At 39.9% G+C, this 17,856-nt stretch overlaps 4 protein-coding genes across 5 annotated transcripts; 3 read left to right on the top strand and 1 right to left on the bottom strand.

The window, feature by feature from the left end:
- Positions 1-2,233: 2,233 nt before the first annotated feature.
- Positions 2,234-3,201, top strand: LOC103467542 (histone H2B). Its single transcript, XM_008414019.2, has one exon. The coding sequence runs from the start codon at positions 2,598-2,600 to the stop codon at positions 2,970-2,972; it is 375 nt and encodes a 124-aa protein (XP_008412241.1). The 5' UTR covers positions 2,234-2,597; the 3' UTR covers positions 2,973-3,201.
- Positions 3,202-4,501: 1,300 nt separating this feature from the next.
- On the top strand, positions 4,502-5,908 carry LOC103467550 (histone H1-like). The gene has a single exon (XM_008414032.2). The coding sequence runs from the start codon at positions 5,164-5,166 to the stop codon at positions 5,776-5,778; it is 615 nt and encodes a 204-aa protein (XP_008412254.1). The 5' UTR covers positions 4,502-5,163; the 3' UTR covers positions 5,779-5,908.
- Positions 5,909-6,028: 120 nt separating this feature from the next.
- LOC103467566 (histone H3) lies at positions 6,029-7,660 on the top strand. Its single transcript, XM_008414068.2, has one exon. The coding sequence runs from the start codon at positions 6,398-6,400 to the stop codon at positions 6,806-6,808; it is 411 nt and encodes a 136-aa protein (XP_008412290.1). The 5' UTR covers positions 6,029-6,397; the 3' UTR covers positions 6,809-7,660.
- LOC103467556 (arachidonate 15-lipoxygenase B-like) lies at positions 7,383-14,372 on the bottom strand. 2 transcript variants are annotated; one of them, XM_008414046.2, is made up of 15 exons: positions 14,334-14,360; positions 14,073-14,240; positions 13,663-13,867; positions 13,486-13,567; positions 12,925-13,047; positions 12,741-12,844; positions 12,433-12,599; positions 12,213-12,353; positions 11,570-11,773; positions 11,394-11,480; positions 11,146-11,315; positions 10,237-10,358; positions 10,062-10,162; positions 8,510-8,680; positions 7,383-7,944 (listed from the first exon to the last, which is right to left on the bottom strand). In XM_008414046.2, the coding sequence occupies exons 2-15, from the start codon at positions 14,214-14,216 to the stop codon at positions 7,765-7,767; spliced, it is 2,001 nt and encodes a 666-aa protein (XP_008412268.1). In that variant the 5' UTR covers positions 14,217-14,240; positions 14,334-14,360; the 3' UTR covers positions 7,383-7,764. The 2 variants fall into 2 exon arrangements, with proteins under 2 accessions (XP_008412268.1, XP_008412276.1); XM_008414054.1 differs by having other exon boundaries at positions 7,915-8,003; positions 14,334-14,372.
- Positions 14,373-17,856: the final 3,484 nt, after the last annotated feature.

Genomic DNA, 17,856 nt, shown 5'->3' with positions numbered 1-17,856 from the left:
GATGTCGCTCTGCTAAAACTCTGAGGTTTGAGAATCCTTGCAAGATGTCGCTCTGCTAAAACTCTGAGGTTTGAGAATCCTTGTATGATGTCGCTCTGCTAAAACTCTGAGGTTTGAGAATCCTTGTATGATGTCGCTCTGCTAAAACTCTGTGGTTTGAGAATCCTTGTATGATGTCGCTCTGCTAAAACTCTGAGGTTTGAGAATCCTTGTATGATGTCGCTCTTCTAAAACTCTGAGGTTTGAGCTGTTCGAGGAGACTCCATAAGGGCAAGTCCTCACGTGGATCGATGTTTTTAATGTTTTTATCTTTACTTTTAATAATGTTTTTATCTTATTTAATCTTTTTCAAAATCTCTTTCTCTTTCTCACTGTTTATTCTGTTTTTATTTTTATTTTAATCATGTGAAGCACTTGGGCTGCACAGTGGCGCAGTTGGTAGAGCTGTTGCCTTGCAGCAAGAAGGTTCTGGGTTCAATTCCCCGCCCTGGTCTTTCTGCATGGAGTTTGCATGTTCTCCCTGTGCATGCGTGGGTTTTCTCCGGGTACTCCGGTTTCCTCCCAAAGTCCAAAAACATGACTGCTAGGTTAATTGGTCTGTCTAAAATTGCCCCTAGGTGTGAGTGTGTGTATGCATGGTTGTTTGTCCTGTGTGTCTCTGTGTTGCCCTGCAACAGACTGGCGACCTGCCCAGGTGACCCCTCCTCTCACCCGGTTAGCTGGAGATAGGCACCAGCAGCCTTCCTGACCCCACTAAGGGGTCAGGAATTGATTTGTTTTACTATGAAATCCTGTCTTTCGCTTGGTTTAAATGATACAGTGTTGTATTGTTTCAGTTTCATCCGTACATACTAGTGATGGGTAGATGAGGCGTCATGTATCGTTGACACATAGCAAACCTGTGTCGATTCTGTGTCACTCAATACTGACACCTRCTGGACATTAAAAATTCCTACAAGCAACGTAGTGATTTGATGACCAAGTCTATACAACGATAAGATTTAAGTCTTTGTATTTTATTGAATATTGTATAGTGTATTATGTCATATCTTCAGTTAAATTAAAAATATATTTGATATACAGTCAATAAAGAATGTGAACATGTACCATAAAGTGAAAATTTAAGTGAATGTGTTTGGAATGAGGATGCAAGCACTGTTTTTTTCCCCCACAATTTTTTATTAAAAAAGTTTTTACAACCTTTTGAAATTTAGCCTGTTACGCTTTTTTGACAAACCTTCTCCGGCTGTAGAAAAAAATTAAGTAAACACTACATTTACACGAACCCTTGTTTTTCTTAGGGGTTGCGTTTCGAAAATAACCCGTGATAAGCGAAATCCGTGAAGTAGTTACCTTTATTTTTTTACAGTTACGCAGCATAAATAAATACTCTACATTGAAACCAAAGAACAAAACCTGTTTTCAGGTCAGCGGATGTGCGTGTGCATCAATCGGGCCTTAATGTGATCCGCAGTCATGTCATTAAAGCGTTTCCTCCAAGCTGCCCCGCGAGATTCACAGCTGTATCTACCGCAGAGAGACGGATCTCATCAAACGAGCCTCCGGTCGGGTTTTGCGCCAGTTTTTTTTTTTTTTCCAGTAGACATTGAAAGTTTCAGTTTCCATCTCCTGAATGGCCAATCTGTATTAAACACCGTAACGTTATTGGCACTCAGGTAGAGAAGAGGCGCGGAGACTGTTTTTTTTTACCAATCATATGGTCAATCAGGACGAAGAACACTGGGGGAAAAAAAACTGCACAAAAAAATCTGCGAAGCAGCGATACGGTGAAAGGTGAACCGCGTTACAGCGAGGGATCACTGTAGATGAAATAATTTATAAAAAGCAATTGAGTAATTTGTAGACTGGCTGTATGTCTGAGTTTATGGGACTTCATTCTCATGCCTGGCCTCAGCATTGAAAAGGTAGATTTATTTAAATAAGACAGCTTAGTTAAACATATGCGACACTTAATAAGAACATAATATGAGAGTAAACTAAAAGTCAGTTTCAGCTGAATTTGGGTTCAGATAGATTAAGTAGAAACTGACAAGAACCGGATGAAACGACAAAAATGAAAACAAACTTATTTTCCAATATAAGATCAAAATGGTCCCACACTGCGGAAACATTTCCTTTGAAGCTGCTCCATAGATGACAATGTAAAAAATCAAGAATGTGTTTGGCAAATGCTTTTGACAGATTCTCTTCCTTATAAACACAGTTTGGCGCGTTAATGTCATTTCGAAACAGTTCCTGTATCCGTCACGTGACTTGCTGAAACCAATACGCGCACCAACACGGGTTTTGGTCTTTGGGCTTGCATGCGCCGACGCATTGGTGTTGCTGGATCCATCACTAGTACATACAGCATGTTGCAATAATTCAGTTTCACATCCTAATCCGAGTTTTAACATGTTCTGTGAACACTGAATTTGCGCGCGCGGGGATTTTAAAACCACTGATCCTCCGCCTCTCATTGGAAGCCCGCTGAACTGCTCAGCCAATCACAGTGAAGGGACAGTACAGCTGAATTTACATGCACTGTGTATAAGAATGGTCTCCGGACCATAGCGTCAACTTCACTCCGAGAGAAAATGCCTGAACCTGCGAAGTCTGCGCCCAAGAAGGGCTCCAAGAAAGCTGTGACCAAGACGGCCGGCAAAGGAGGCAAGAAGAAGAGAAGGACCAGGAAGGAGAGCTACGCCATCTACGTGTACAAGGTGCTGAAGCAGGTCCATCCTGACACCGGAATCTCCTCCAAGGCCATGAGCATCATGAACTCGTTCGTCAACGACATCTTCGAGCGCATCGCCTCCGAGTCTTCCCGTCTGGCTCACTACAACAAGCGCTCCACCATCACCTCCAGGGAGATCCAGACCGCCGTGCGGCTCCTGCTGCCCGGCGAACTGGCTAAGCACGCCGTGTCTGAGGGCACCAAGGCGGTCACCAAGTACACMAGCTCCAAGTAAACTGTCCGCTGCGGAAGTTKCTCAACCCGAAGGCTCTTTTAAGGGCTACCCACAATGTCTGAAGAGCGCTGACCCTGACGCTTTAGTCTGCTTTGTTCAGGAAGATTGAGCTATAACACATGACTCTTAGAAAAAGAAAAACACTGGAACTGTTCTTTTAAGCTGTACTGTTATATAAAATGGTTCAGTACTTTAAATTCCATGGACTTTAAGTTTAATAAAGTGAAAAAATTATAAACCATTATAAAATGTAAAAGTATGGTGTATTGGAGGTTAGAGTAATGAAAGAAAAAGTTCTCTAAATTAAAATGCAAATAAGTAATCAGGGCTTGATAAACATCTGTTTTTCCCTTAAAATAAACGTTTTGAGAACTTCAACTGCAAATACATTGAAGATCTGTTTAAAAATAAAGTTGGATTCCCATTGATCTAGAAATCTAAATTTTAAGCCCTTGATAGTTTTTACCTAATGGTGAACTGATTTTAAAAAATGGGTTTCAAGTAAACAGCTAGTGTTTCTAAAAATGTTCAGCCCAAAATGGATCCTCTGACCTACATTTTAATCATTTCAAACTATAAGAAATTGAGAAAAAACAAATTTCATACAATATTACAAAATTTTTTTAAAACATTTGTAAAAAGCAAAGTGTTGCTCCCTCTTTTAGCTCAAACTTAAACAGTTTGCCTAGTTTTCTGTCATTCCAAAGTTCTATCTTTTCTGGAATTATTTTTATGTTTAGCAAAGATATATAATTAACAGCTTATCAAGCATTAAAAATTGATGCTTGGATCTTGTCTGCCTGCTGCAACGCAGGACTTCTGGTCTTTCTGCATTTTTCCCAGTGAGAATGCAGAAAAACTAAAACGCCAGAGTTTCTGTACTGTGATGAAAACATGTGACCCAGGTCCAGAGGGTGAGGATGACTATAAGAAAACTTTTGGCAACATCTCAGTGGAAATATTTCCCAAAAATTTCAATTAAAATTAACTTTTAAAGATATTTTTTTCTTGTTTGTTATTCAGTATAAGTTTWCTAAGATGTTATGAGAAAAAAAACGTCCTTGTTATTTAAAAAGCAAAGCAGATTCTGGACTTCAAATTCAAAAACACCAATTTACTTTTCAGCAGCGATGTTCYGAAGTTTACACACATTACATGTTAATCAGTCCTTGGGTTATTGAAAGTTTATTGAAATCCTTTTTCTTGGGGCTCTTACAATAAAACATTTTTTAGAATAATGATTTTGATTCCATATTTATAGAGTGAAATGTTTTCACTCTATAAATTTTGTTTTCACTCTGTCGATTTTACTTGGACTGAAGAGCAAAATCTTACATCTAATCTGTTATCATATATACATTAAAGCCCATCGTTTTTCTCTCAGGATGTAATAAAAATGTGGCAATTTAAAAAGAGATTAAAATAGAGCTAATTAAGAAGCAAAACAATTGAAGGAATGTGTTTAAGTCATTTTATTCAGGCACACAAAGGAAGCCAAAAACACAAATACTCTGTTTCAAACTAACTTTGTAAAACCCAGGGCAGATTGAGAAAGTGTAGAAAATACTTTATTCATTCAGTTCAACTTCTAKTTATAATCTTGAAGTYATTTTTTTTATTAATTTCAGGAGTTGACAGCAGAAAATWTGACTTTGATTAGCGCTGCTAGGAAGTCTGGCAACATMATGAGACGCCATCATCAATGTGTTTGCTGATGCTACAATATCTTCATTTYAGGAAGAAATGAGACTCCGCGGCTGGTTGTTTTTATTCTCAGTCTTTACACTAACATGTCAAGAAGCGTCCAGACAGTATTTGATAAGGATGATAGGATCTGASGAGGAGAAAGGACGGAAAATACAGCGATTATCAGCATGTTCCGCCGTGAATCGGTGCAGTTTTCAGGCTCCGGTAACAAAGAGCAGAAAGCTTCAGAGATTTCCAGAAGCTGAACACGAAGAGAAACTAGTCCGCTACGGATCCACTACACTGTCGGCCCGCAGCGCTGATCCAACACGGAGATTTCAGCTGTTTTATGCCGCCGAGAAAACACAAAGTTTTAAAGTCCATGWTGCTGCGAWGAGCCCCGGACGCGGTTGAGTCTCCACGGTTCTCATGGTGCGTTTAAGTGCCGCGCGCTGCTCCGGGTTTCTCATTTCCACTCTGACTGTTGTTGAATCGCCAGCAGAAGATGGCAGAAGTCGCTCCAGCTCCACCGCCCGTCGCCGCTCCAGCCAAAGCGGCCAAGAAGAAGGCCCCCAAGCCCAAGAAGAGCGGCCCCAGCGTCGGCGAGCTGATCGTGAAAACCGTGGCCGCTTCCAAGGAGCGAGGCGGCGTGTCGGCGGCCGCCCTCAAGAAGGCTCTGGCCGCCGGAGGATACGATGTGGACAAAAACAAAGCCCGAGTCAGGACCGCCATTAAGAGCCTGCTCACCAAGGGAACCCTGGTCCACACCAAGGGAACCGGGGCCTCCGGCTCCTTCAAGATGGGCAGCAAGGCCGAGACCAAAGCGAAGAAGCCCGCGAAGAAACCCGCTGCTAAAGCGAAGAAACCCGCGGCGGCGAAGAAACCCGCAGCAGCGGCGGCCAAGAAGCCCAAGAAAGTAGCAGCCAAGAAGCCTGCTGCTGCTGCTGCCAAGAAGTCTCCYAAGAAGGCTAAGAAACCGGCAGCCATCAAGAAGGCAGCGAAGAGCCCTAAGAAGGCGGYCAAGAAGGCCACTAAGAGCCCTGCGAAGGCAGCAGCCAAGAAAGCTCCAGCGAAGAAGACCGCTAAGCCCAAAGTCAAGAAGGCAGCAGCCAAGAAGTGAACTCCATCCCTCACAGACATCAACTAAACAAAGGCTCTTTTAAGAGCCAACACTGCAACGCATAAGAGCTCATTCCGTTACTTATAATCAACATATATATTTTCTTCAAATAAAGTTGATAGGAACTGGTCTTGAGTATGATCGGGAAAAAGACTTAATTACTTGTTTTCCATTTATGTATTGTAAGTTGGTTAACTTTTAATACTTTATATTTACTTATATAGCACTTCAAATACAATTATATATTGTAAATAGAAATTGCTAAAATATTTATTTAGGATGCTATTTGGTTCCCAAAAAAATTACATAATTATTGTAAAACAAAATTCGGTGTGACTTTTACAGACCAACTAGAAGAGCTTCCTGCACAGCGGGACATAGACTGTGGCCCTAAAGCATTGAGGGAGGGGAGGTTCACGGACTGTTTCAGGAACTTCCTTAAATAAGCAGCCACCAAAGAGCCCGGAAGGCCGGTTCTGTGGGCGGAGCTGCATCTGTCCACCAATCAGGAGCTGAAAACTCAAACAGCGTCTCCGCCTCCCAGTTGCTACCCTATTTTAAAAGCAGCGAGGCTCAGAACCGCTTCATATTTTCTCTGAGTTTAGAGAAAGTTTAAAGGATGGCAAGAACCAAGCAGACCGCCAGGAAATCCACCGGAGGCAAAGCCCCCAGGAAGCAGCTGGCCACCAAGGCCGCCCGCAAGAGCGCTCCGGCCACCGGCGGCGTCAAGAAACCCCACCGCTACAGGCCCGGTACCGTGGCTCTCCGGGAGATCCGCCGCTACCAGAAATCCACCGAGCTGCTGATCCGCAAGCTGCCCTTCCAGCGGCTGGTCCGGGAGATCGCCCAGGACTTTAAGACCGACCTGCGTTTCCAGAGCTCGGCCGTCATGGCTCTGCAGGAGGCCAGCGAGGCCTACCTGGTGGGGCTCTTCGAGGACACCAACTTGTGCGCCATCCACGCCAAGAGGGTCACCATCATGCCCAAAGACATCCAGCTGGCCCGCCGCATCCGCGGAGAGAGGGCGTAGAGGCCGCAGCAGCTCAGGCAAACACAACGGCTCTTTTAAGAGCCAAAACACGCACTCCCCTACTGAGCAAAAACCTCTTATTCAATCTTTCATTAGGTGTGCTCGCCTAAAACCTATTGTGAGTGATTCTTGTCGATGTGTTAGCATTTTAGAGGCTGCAACATATTCAGAAAAAATATTTGCTAAAAGATGGTCTTTTCAGACTCCTCGGTGTGAAATTATGTTCCTGGGGTTCAGTTCTGCCCTCGGTATGGTACTTTTTTTCCTTAGATTTTTTTTTCCCCTACACATTTAAACACTACAGACTGGAATGTCGAATCAAACCTATATTTTAGGACGTAAAGACTCCTAGGGGCATGCTAATGAAAAATTTGGCTCTGCTCCCAATCTGTTTATTCTGTAGTCTCATATTTTAGCTTAACTTGGCAAATATGAATGTTAAGTATATTAATAAAAACTTAATTTAGTTTTGTTAATGGCCAGCAAAGAATCAGCTAACTGTGTTCCTTGAGTTAAATGAATGCCCAAAGTTGTATAACTTTAAACCCAATAAGGTCCAGACAAACCGATGAAATCATTTTAAAATCAGTTTATTATGTAATCAGGTTCAACATGTTATTTCACTCCCTGGAACAAACAACATCACAATAAAATCTCTAGCCATTAATCGAGCTGTGGTTGAAAAGCTCCCAAACATGAAAGACCATACTACGTCTCTAAAAAAAAAATCAGAATATATGGTTCTGCTTGTTATTTCATTGCAAACGGCTTCAAAGGTCACAATTAATTCCTGCTAGTTCTGCGTTCTTACAGAAACACAAGGTTTTTATTACAATCATTTAAGTTTTCTAAGATAACAAGCAGTAGTCTCCCTCCACCAACCCAGAATCACCCTAACTTATACCAAGCTGTCTTGTTCAGGAGGAACTTAACCAGAACCGATGAAGGATCCAACCCTAAACGCTCACACTGTTCTCCACCACCTTCGGGTCCAGGTATGTGTAAGGCAGCTCAAGTTCTTCGTTTCTGGCTTTGATTTGCAGACTCAGCTCATCAAGTTGCTCTTTGAAGACCTTTATGTTGTTCAGGGGAACATTTTCAATAAACCGCTGCTCTGGGTAGTTGCCGAGGAACTCCTGTTGATTACAGAGGAATGTTTAATATGGTTTCCATCGTGGTCTCAGTCATTATTTACCTACAGGTCAGAGTAAAAATACATCTGTGACATTTGACGATAATGTTGAGGGCGCTGTATTAATGCATATCATCAAAAAGACTTTCATAGACTGCTCCATGATGGCTGAATGGAGCAGAGGTTCTGGTCACAATTATCAAAAAGGAAAAACCCATTGCTGTATTTACACCTTTTAATTAAAAACCTCACATGCAGGGTAATATTTTTGTCGAAGTCCACTTGGGTGTGTCTTAACCAAAGTGTGTATCAAGGGTGCAAATGGGGCGGTGCTAAAGACCACGCACTCAAACCCTTCAACAAAAACACTCATTTGAAGGACTCAAGGACGGAACAAGGGTGGAAGTGTGAACATTGGGGCCGGACCATAGTCACTCTCAGAATCTGATGGGGTTAATGTCAAAGTTATTACCACCTGGTGGGATCACACAGTGACTGTGACCAGAACCACCCGTTGGAGATCAGGTCTTGGAGTTAGGAGACATGTTAACAGAACCAGGGCTACTTACGGAGTCACTGGACTGCTTGCTGAGCAGCCAAACTGCGGCCATCGACTGCACGGTAATATCCAAAGAAGGCAGTGTGTCCAGTAGAGTTTCCTCTGTAGCTTCTCCCTTTTTGGAAGGCGGTGGACATTGCAGGGTCGCTGGGGAGTTGGGCATCCAGCCAATGAAGTCATACTGCAGGAACCAAACCCAACAGACACCAATCAGTCTGCAAGATGCTCTGTTTGACTTGATGAGTCTTGACTTTTCATTGATGATTACCGTTAGAATAAAAATACACTGGCTGTAGTTTGCAACAAAACATATTTTTATCCAGAATTAAGAGTAATGTTAAGTGTGATCCTCTGATAATTTATCTATTAGCTCATTTAATCAGTTTGTCCAAAAACACATTTGTTTCCACATAGAAAATTAAGTCTGCAAGCAGCAAAAAATGATCTTGACTAATATTTAACAATCTATATATCAGTGAATTTTCCATATCAGCAATGAAATAAGGTAGGTGTGTGGGATTCACAACGTAAGGAAAACATCTCATAATATTGGTAATGTTATGACTGTCAATAAAAAAAACAATTGATGTTTTTGTGGGTTAAATTTAATGACCACAGATGATTAAATGTACCCATCCAAGCAACAAGTGTTGTGACTTATTTACGTTCACATGGTGTTAAGTACATGATTAGTGACTTATTTACAGTTATAAGTTAAGCTAAATTTACATGATTATTTTGACTATTCACTGAATTTAACATGATGGTACATAATTACAAAAAAGTGAAGAGAATCATATTTACATTCAAAGTGATTTATTTTGGAGAGAGGAAGTCTTTTATTTTGAAAAGCACTTAACAGGTTCTAGTTTTGTCTTTCGTCACTATCTTGCCTTCTGTTGATTTCGGTTGCTAGGTTACGAACAGCTTTGCCGTTATCGGCTGTCGCCCTTGTTTGTGCAATAAAATCTGAACCAAAAATGTTCAGCAAAGACATCTGAGCCTCCGTTATGATTGAAGAAGCTTTCACTACGTAATAACAAGGTTTCATAAAAAATGTTGCTATATGGCTGACATATACTGTTCTGGTACCGAAACCACTAAATTATCTGCTGCCAGTCACCACATAAAAAAACGGTTATAGAGAGCCTGGATGCTGCTAATGAAATAAGGAGCGAACACTTAGTTCTTCACTAAACGCATTTTACGTCCAGTAATACTGCAACAATGACAAATCTGAGTTGGACTGTCAACCCCTGTTGATCTAAACTCCATCATAAACTAAAATGCTTAAAATGATTGGTCCACATCTGCTGCTAGCTGAGCTCAACATGGCAGCTTTCACTGCTTAAGAAACGAAAACAGAATGCTAACAGTTAACATAATGCATATCTGAGACCAGGTTACTATGGTAACAGCTACCAACTTCCTGAACAAGCTAACGTAAACTTCCCCTGCAAGACAGAGACGTCTCTTTGCTTCACACGCTGATCTTTGTTTTTAAAATAGGACTGCCTCTCAGCACGCTCTGCAGCAGAACTTCAGTAGTTCGAGAAACTTACCTGTCCGGCGTTCACAGCCGAGTGCTGTGCTGAGCAGGTGAAGATCACCATGGTGACAAACTTCACCAACTCGTCTACAGTGTCGAATCTCATTGGAATACCTGAAAATGAGTTAGTGATGTTCAGCATTGATAGAAAGTTGACTTTTCAAGCCAGGATGAAAACATTTACCCACCTGTGTTTTTCTCTTTGAGGAACCCATATGAATATATATCACCGATCCACTGCTGCAGAGCCTGGTCTTCCTGGACCATCTCATTGTCCTTGTAGTAGTACTGGAGGGTTCCCTTCACAAAGCTGTAGGAACATTCAGGATTCATTCCTGCTGCAGTTTACAGTCAGCACATCAGCCCAAAGTCAGACTGATGTTTTATAACAGAAACAAACATTTTCATAAATACTTTTCAAAATGTATATAACTTATCATTTTTTCTGCAAAATTTTCAACACTTGCTTACATTCTAACTTATAAGAAGAAATTAAAAGGGTACAACATTTTGTATTCACAGTAAACCTAAGGGTTATGGCAGCTTCATCATATTTCCTTTTGATTTTTTTGGTGTTTTTTTTTTTTTTTACAGTATTTGGCTGCTTTGAGGTTGAATTATAGGTGCAGTTCTCTCCAAAAATAAGATTAAATAAGTCAGAGGGACTTTATAAATACACTGTAAAACATTTGAAGGTGGATTAACTTGAAAATGAAAATCCACCTGCTGCCTGGGAAATACAATTTAAGTCAACAAGAAAAATAGTTTTGGTTTTAACTCAAAAACTAAAGTTGATTTAACAACAAGAGACAAGTTGTTTACACATTGTTTTATAACTTTATTGATCTTGAATTGAGTTTTAAGTGAATGCTGCAATTTAAACCAAATAATTATTTCACAATATGCAAGAAAAAAAACCTGTCCACCTGGTTAAAGAGCCACATTTCTCCATTATTTTACTCATAATATCAAGTTAAAATAACTACTTATTTTACTCTAGAATAATTTAAATTCTTGTTTCAACAACTAGACCGGAACTTTCAGTTGATTCTTTTTTTTTTTTTTTTACCTCAGGATAAAAAGCAAACAGTCTGTACCTGTGGATGATGTCCCACAGCTTCAGACCATCGTCTCTGTAGAAGAAGTTGGGCACATCCTCCAGCCCACGGTCACAGATGTCGTCTGGTAAACAGAGGGATCTGTAGGTCATGGAGGAGAGCGCCTTCCGCAGAATGGTGAACATACCTTCACCACCAGAAGATGCAATCTAGGGGGGAGACGGCGTCTGTAACTTGGTGATGTAGGTGTGGACATTGTTCCTGACTCAGTGATTTTTCTTTCTTACCTTGGTGAAAATGCCATCATCAGATAAGAGAAGTTTCCGCGCGAGGCAGTTGATCATCAGCGTGTAGCGAGTGTGAGGTATGAGAAGCTGGAAAAGGTCGTTTATTAGCAACACCACCAGAGTTACCTTTGTGTGAAAATATTCCAACTAATGATCAACCAACAAGCTCCCAATACCTTGTAGAGAGGATGCATCATGGGTATTTGGCGCAGCAGAGCCACTGCGAACACCTCAGCCAGCAGGTGAGTGCGTAGCAGGTGAGAACTGAGTTCATGCATGTTAAAATCTGCATTTTTCACAAACATCTTTGCCAACAACCAGTCCCACTCTGAGTCAGTGGGGAGGAATACGGGGTTGTCCTCTGCTGGAATCTGTTTCAGCTGCAGGATGAGCACAGAAAATGATCCACAATCATTCTGGTCCACTGGATGACCCAAACGGATCTATGCTAATGAACCAGTACAAAATGTAAAACTGATCTATGGCAGATACAGGTAGCAATGCATGTACACCTTAAGTCCAGACAAATGAGTTTCATCTCACAAACTGTCATTGATGCAGACTTAAGATAGAACTTCAGTTATCAGATTTACAGCAGTTCCCTCATTTAATATACTGTACTAATGATGCATGACTTAAACTTTTTATATATATTGCAGCAGAATCTCTCACTGAAACCTCTAAGAAATAAATTTAGCTGGACTTGTACTTTACTTTTTTGAGCATTCAAGACTCATTTTCAAGAGTCTTGAAAATGTTAAGCAAAGTTAAGGGGTATATAATCTATCACCAGCAACTAAGTTTGGATGGATACCTCACCTGAATTGCAATCGGCATCAGTTTGTCATCAGTTTGGTGCAGCAAAACAAGAGGAGCCACCATGTACTGCTGCTTCCCATCTATGATGTTTGCCTTCACTCCATCCAACATCTTGTAGTCACTCAAGAAGATGTTGCCTTTCTGTTTGTAAATTTCAGCAGAAGGTTAGTTACCAGGAGGCTTAACAGTCTAAAAACATGACTCGCCATCAGATAACCACCTTCATCTCATCTGTCAGACTCTGATTCCCATCTTTGAAGACCATCTCATCAGTCACTTGAAAGTTCTCAGGCAGAGTTTCACAGCGCTGGATCATCATCGGGTTTACTCCGTTCAGAAACTGGTAGCCGAAGAAGGAGTCCTTCTTCCAATTCTGACAGACATAATCTGAAAAAGACTTCATGTTTTAGCAAAGATCCTTCGCTGCTGTCTAAATCTGACCAAACTGGGGTGATGCCAAGGGGTCAGTATTTGTGAAGGATGAAGTGTCTACCAGAAACAGAAACATGCTTAGTGATGATGCAGTACCAGATATTTCAGTGCGATGGTAGGAGTACAGATATTTTATGTCTTCAATATTAGTCCACTTTTTCTTGTGCTCCAACCATTCTGCCACTTTTAGCTCATCAAGCCTAAACAATGGAAATAATCATTAAGTTCAATAATTAAAACCCATTTAAGATGGAAGTAAAACCAGGGAGGGAAATCTTACGCTTTTTCTTTAGTGTACATCATCTCTATTTCCTTCGTGTAGGAGAAACGCACATCAACGGGCAGTGAACTACAGGACTCTGCTTTAATGTTGTATGGTAATCCATCTTTAGGCTGATCCCAGCTAAGGCAAACAGAAAAGAGACAACTGGTTTTAGCAAAGGAAAAATCAATGTCATGTTTTCAGGATAACTGAACACTGACGATGTTCAGTAATAGAGCTACGCTTATAGAAATGTTTCTCCTTTCAGAGGGTTTATATTAATAAAACCTCTGATGGGGTTTATTAACATAAACATAAACCCCATCAGATCACTCCTTCCTCAGCATATACAGGCCATTCTCAAAAAAATTAGCATATTGTGTTAAAGTTAATCATTTTCCATAATGTAATGATAAAAATTAAACTGTCATATATTTTAGATTCATTGCACACCAACTGAAATATTTTATTAACATAAACCCCATCAGAGGGTTTATATAAATAAACCCTGGCTGATGGGGCAGGCTGGGGAAGCAGGTATAAAGAATGGACAGGATTAAAGGATAGGTTGGTTCTTACCTATAGAGGGCCTGCTGTTCTTCGACATCTTTTGTCCAACATAATTTGGTGATGTTTTCTTTTTCTTGACTGAAAAATTTTGCTACAGAAGAAAAAGTGTTATTCAATAAAATTTGTTGGAGATTTTTCTTCCTCACAGTGTATTTTTTCTCTGCAAGGTGCTCAATGTGAACCAACCTGATCCCTCCTGGAAATAGTGATCCTTGCAGTCAGTGATCCATTTGTAGATCGGGAACTGGAAGATGTGTCCCATTGGCGATTCCACCACCACCTTAGCAACAAACCACGAGCCGTTTGGGTACACCCAATGGTATTCCTTCTGCAAAATGATTGCTAAAAGCTCACCAAGTGGCTTGGTGCATTTCACCTCATGAGTGAACGGCTGAAAAAACAAGGAAAACATCTCAAATGAATTCTCCAAGATTCAACTAACTTATCCCAGTGGTTGAGGAGAAACTTCAGTGGAGTGAACCAAACTTATAAAAGAACCTGCTTGTGTTGAGCATATCGGAAAGTGGTCAGGGTTTAAATAATTCAAAGCAAAATTAAATGTGCAGGGTTTAACGATGAGGAGTTTTCATCCTTACATTCAGTTTAAAGGATGGGATCCATGTGCTGAGCTTCGTGGGTTCACTCTCACCATCTGTCCCCACCAATGTGATGCAGAAATCATGGAAAGTGCTAAAATGAGCAGCATCTCCAGTGTAGACGCTTACTTTATAGCTCACCATGTTTTCCTAGAGAACAGATGAAACCTGACAGAGGAACAACCAAGAAGCAGCATTAATCTCAGGAGAAATCACAGCTTGCATCAATACAAACCTGTTTGTTCAACAGATAATTCTTACTTGCTTTAACTTGACCAAGATGATCTTCTGAAGACCTGCTTGAGCTGATATAAGACCAGGTGGCGGATCAGCCTTTTTATACTCAGTTAATGTGGGAGTGGCCTGGTTGAAACAGTCCTATTGGACAATACATAGCTAACAATAAACACTTCAATTGAAATACCCAAGAAATGTTCCAATAACACCCACTCAACTGAAGTTTCATTCTTCAGAACGTTTGCTCAACAGAAGCTGGTTTGACTGGATCACTCCTTCCTCAGCATATACAGGTCCTTCTAAAAAAAATAAGCATATTGTGAAAAAGTTCATTATTTTCCATAATGTAATGATAAAAATTAAACTGTCATATATTTTAGATTCATTGCACACCAACTGAAGTATTTCAGGTCTTTTATTGTTTTAATAATGATGATTTTGGCATACAGCTCATGAAAACCCAAAATCCCTGTCTCAAAAAATTAGCATATCATGAAGAGGTTCTCTGAACGAGCAGTTAACCTTATCATCTGAATCAACAAAGTAACTCTAAACACCTGCAAAAGATTCCTGAGGCTTTTAAAAACTCCCAGCCTGGTTCATTACTCAAAACCGCAATCAGGGTAGGACTGCTGACCTGACTGCTGTCCAGAAGGCCATCACTGACACCCTCAAGTAAGAGGGTAAGACACAGAAAGAAATTTGTGAACAAATAGGCTGATTGCCTCCATGCCACGCCGCATTGAAGGCTGCAAAAGGATTCCTGACCAAGTATTGAGTGCATAACTGAACATAATTATTTGAAGGTTCACTTTTTTGGTATTAAAACACTTTTCTTTTATTGGTCGGATGAAATATGCTAATTTTTTGAGACAGGGATTTTGAGTTTTCATGAGCTGTACGCCAAAATCATCATTATTAAAACAATAAAAGACCTGAAATATTTTAGTTGGTGTGCAATGAATCTAAAATATATGTCAGTTTAATTTTTATCATTACATTATGGAAAATAATTAACTTTATCACAATATGCTACATTTTTGAGAAGGACCTGTAGCTTGGATGGGGCAATGCCGGTGGGAACATGGAAAACGAGGTAAAACTGAGTCCAGTAAGGTCCTCTCACGTGAGAGCAGGAACTTTTGAGTTACTAAAAACATAACTCGGAGTTGAACTGCTTCCTGCTGATTAAGCAAAGATTTTATGATGTACAGAAATGAGTTCAAGAGAAATGTTCCTAAATGGCTCTTTGGCCAAGTTCAGGCAGACCAGCATGGAATCCTTCTATGCACAGTACTTGTTTCCATTTTACATGATGTTTGATTATGTACAATTATTTAAATACTATTTATATCATCAATTACATTATAGACTATTAAACAGTCTTCTTGTATATCATATTTTGAAATGAGCTCTGTTTTAATGAGTTTTTAAAAATTGGTTTACATTTGTACTTTTTTTAACTCGTCATTCAATCCATTCCACACATTTACTTCATGTTCTCAATATCCCACTTTATGTAGTATTCATATAGATTTTTTATTTTTTGTAAGACGTATAATGGCTGTAAATTTGTTTTGAATGTATTCCCCCGAATTTCCACACAATATGTTAAATGTGGTACAATGAGTGCGTTATATAGAATAAACAAAGGTTTATAGTCCAGGACAAAACTAATTCCTCTTAGAACAGCAACACTTTTGGCTATTTTAGATTTTACTAGGCTGATCTGTGGTTTCCAGCTAAACTTATTGTTTCCGAATATCATGAATTTTAAATTTACTGATGATTTATTGTTTTTGAGCCAATGTTGTAATTTTTCTATTTCTGTGTTGACCATTTCTGAGAGTTGTTGAATGTTTTCTCCAGTACAGTAGATACTCATTCATGGTGCAGTTTCATGCAAATGTAAATGCTAAAAACTAGCTAATAAGCGCTCTACTGCTCTGAAAAGTAGCTTCATTCTTGATGAAATGGCTGGATAGTTGAAGCCTTGGAGTCTGTTTTTGTCTTAACATCTTGAAACCAATGTTTGTAACAAATAAGTGATTTAGTTGCTGCTGCTGGTGGCCCAATGCATTGTGGGATACCTTGCTACCCAGTCCCTGCCGTCATATATTAACCAAAAGCCTCAACAGAATCAATTATTGCAATGTGTAAAAACTAATAAAGTTATGTTATGCAATTTAAGTATTACAAACCTAAAATAACATGATGCATTTTGTTTAGCTGTACATAAAGTAAATAGCAAAAACATCTTGACATTGTCAGATATGAGTGAATAAAGTCCAGACTTTCTATGATAAACAATGTTAAGCTGAAGTGTCACAGTGATGCAAAGTGATCAATGTTTTCCTCTGAAATTTAGTGAGCGTCATTCAACCCATTCCACACATTTACTTCATGTTCATGTGTTTAGTTTCACTAAAGGAATAAAAACTAAAGCACTTTTTACGTGGATGTAGCTTTCTTAGGATATTCCAAACAAAAAAAAAGAAGCACAGTTATCAAAAACGTACTCTTTCTAAATTAACCAGAGTAGAGTGAGTTGAAAAGTCTTTTCATCCATAAAGTCCAATTAATTAACTAAAAGTGAGTGTTGTTAGCAATTTGATGAAACTGATTTATTATTTTCAATTAAATACAATGTTTGCAGTTACAGTGTGGGGCGGTTCCCAGGAACGGACAGACAAACAGACACAGTGTTCTGTGTTAATTTATGACATAAGCTGGGACATCTCCACACCCTGCAATTGGTTTTCCACAGAACTGGGATTGTTTGATAGAAATATGTTTAACGGATCCAGTACCACTGAAAAGGGCCTCTGAAAGTCACGAGCTAAATATCCTGAGGCTGATTTTTACCTGAATGAAGGAGTTTATACACAGCAGCTCAGAGAAACTGCCTCCGCTCTGAGCAGCAGGTGGGGTTAGGTGAGCTCTGCTGCACAAAATCAGTGCATTTCTTAACTATTCTGATTATAAATCTGATGAAAACTTATAATCATGTAGTTTGACTAACTGCTGAGAAAAGTGGGGGCGATAGAGAATAGAATAGAATCAGATTCACATTTATTATCTGATTTCTTCTTGGTTCTTACTATTACTTTATGCCAGATTACATACAGTTTTACTCATGTCTCTTATCATTTCTATGTTTCAAAGTGCAGCTGTTCTCCACTTTTAAACCCTAAGTTTTATTTTTCATTGTTAAGTCTAAGGATCCGTTCACGCTGCAGCCTGAAGTGACCCAATTCTGATTATTTATTTATTTTTATTTTTTATTTTTTTGCGTTAATGCGACTTGCATCTGATCTTTTCATGTCAGTCTGAACAACAGAGGCGAATGCGACCCAGGCCTCTGGGATAGGTATCTGATTCAAATGTGACCTGAATCTGAACGGCCAGGTCGCAGTCATCCCGCCTATGGCTTTGGGAACCAAAGATGAGCGCATAAAGATAAACCTACTGATGATTTTAAATTACAAAGTGATGAGACAGAAGCACAAAACTGCTCTGCTTTGCAAAATTATGCTACCCCCTCCCC

This window comes from Poecilia reticulata, linkage group LG1 (genome assembly GCF_000633615.1).
Source record: "Poecilia reticulata strain Guanapo linkage group LG1, Guppy_female_1.0+MT, whole genome shotgun sequence".
Taxonomy (NCBI): domain Eukaryota; kingdom Metazoa; phylum Chordata; class Actinopteri; order Cyprinodontiformes; family Poeciliidae; genus Poecilia; species Poecilia reticulata.
Note: the sequence above shows the minus strand (reverse complement) of the source record. Positions and strands in the feature narration are given on the sequence as shown.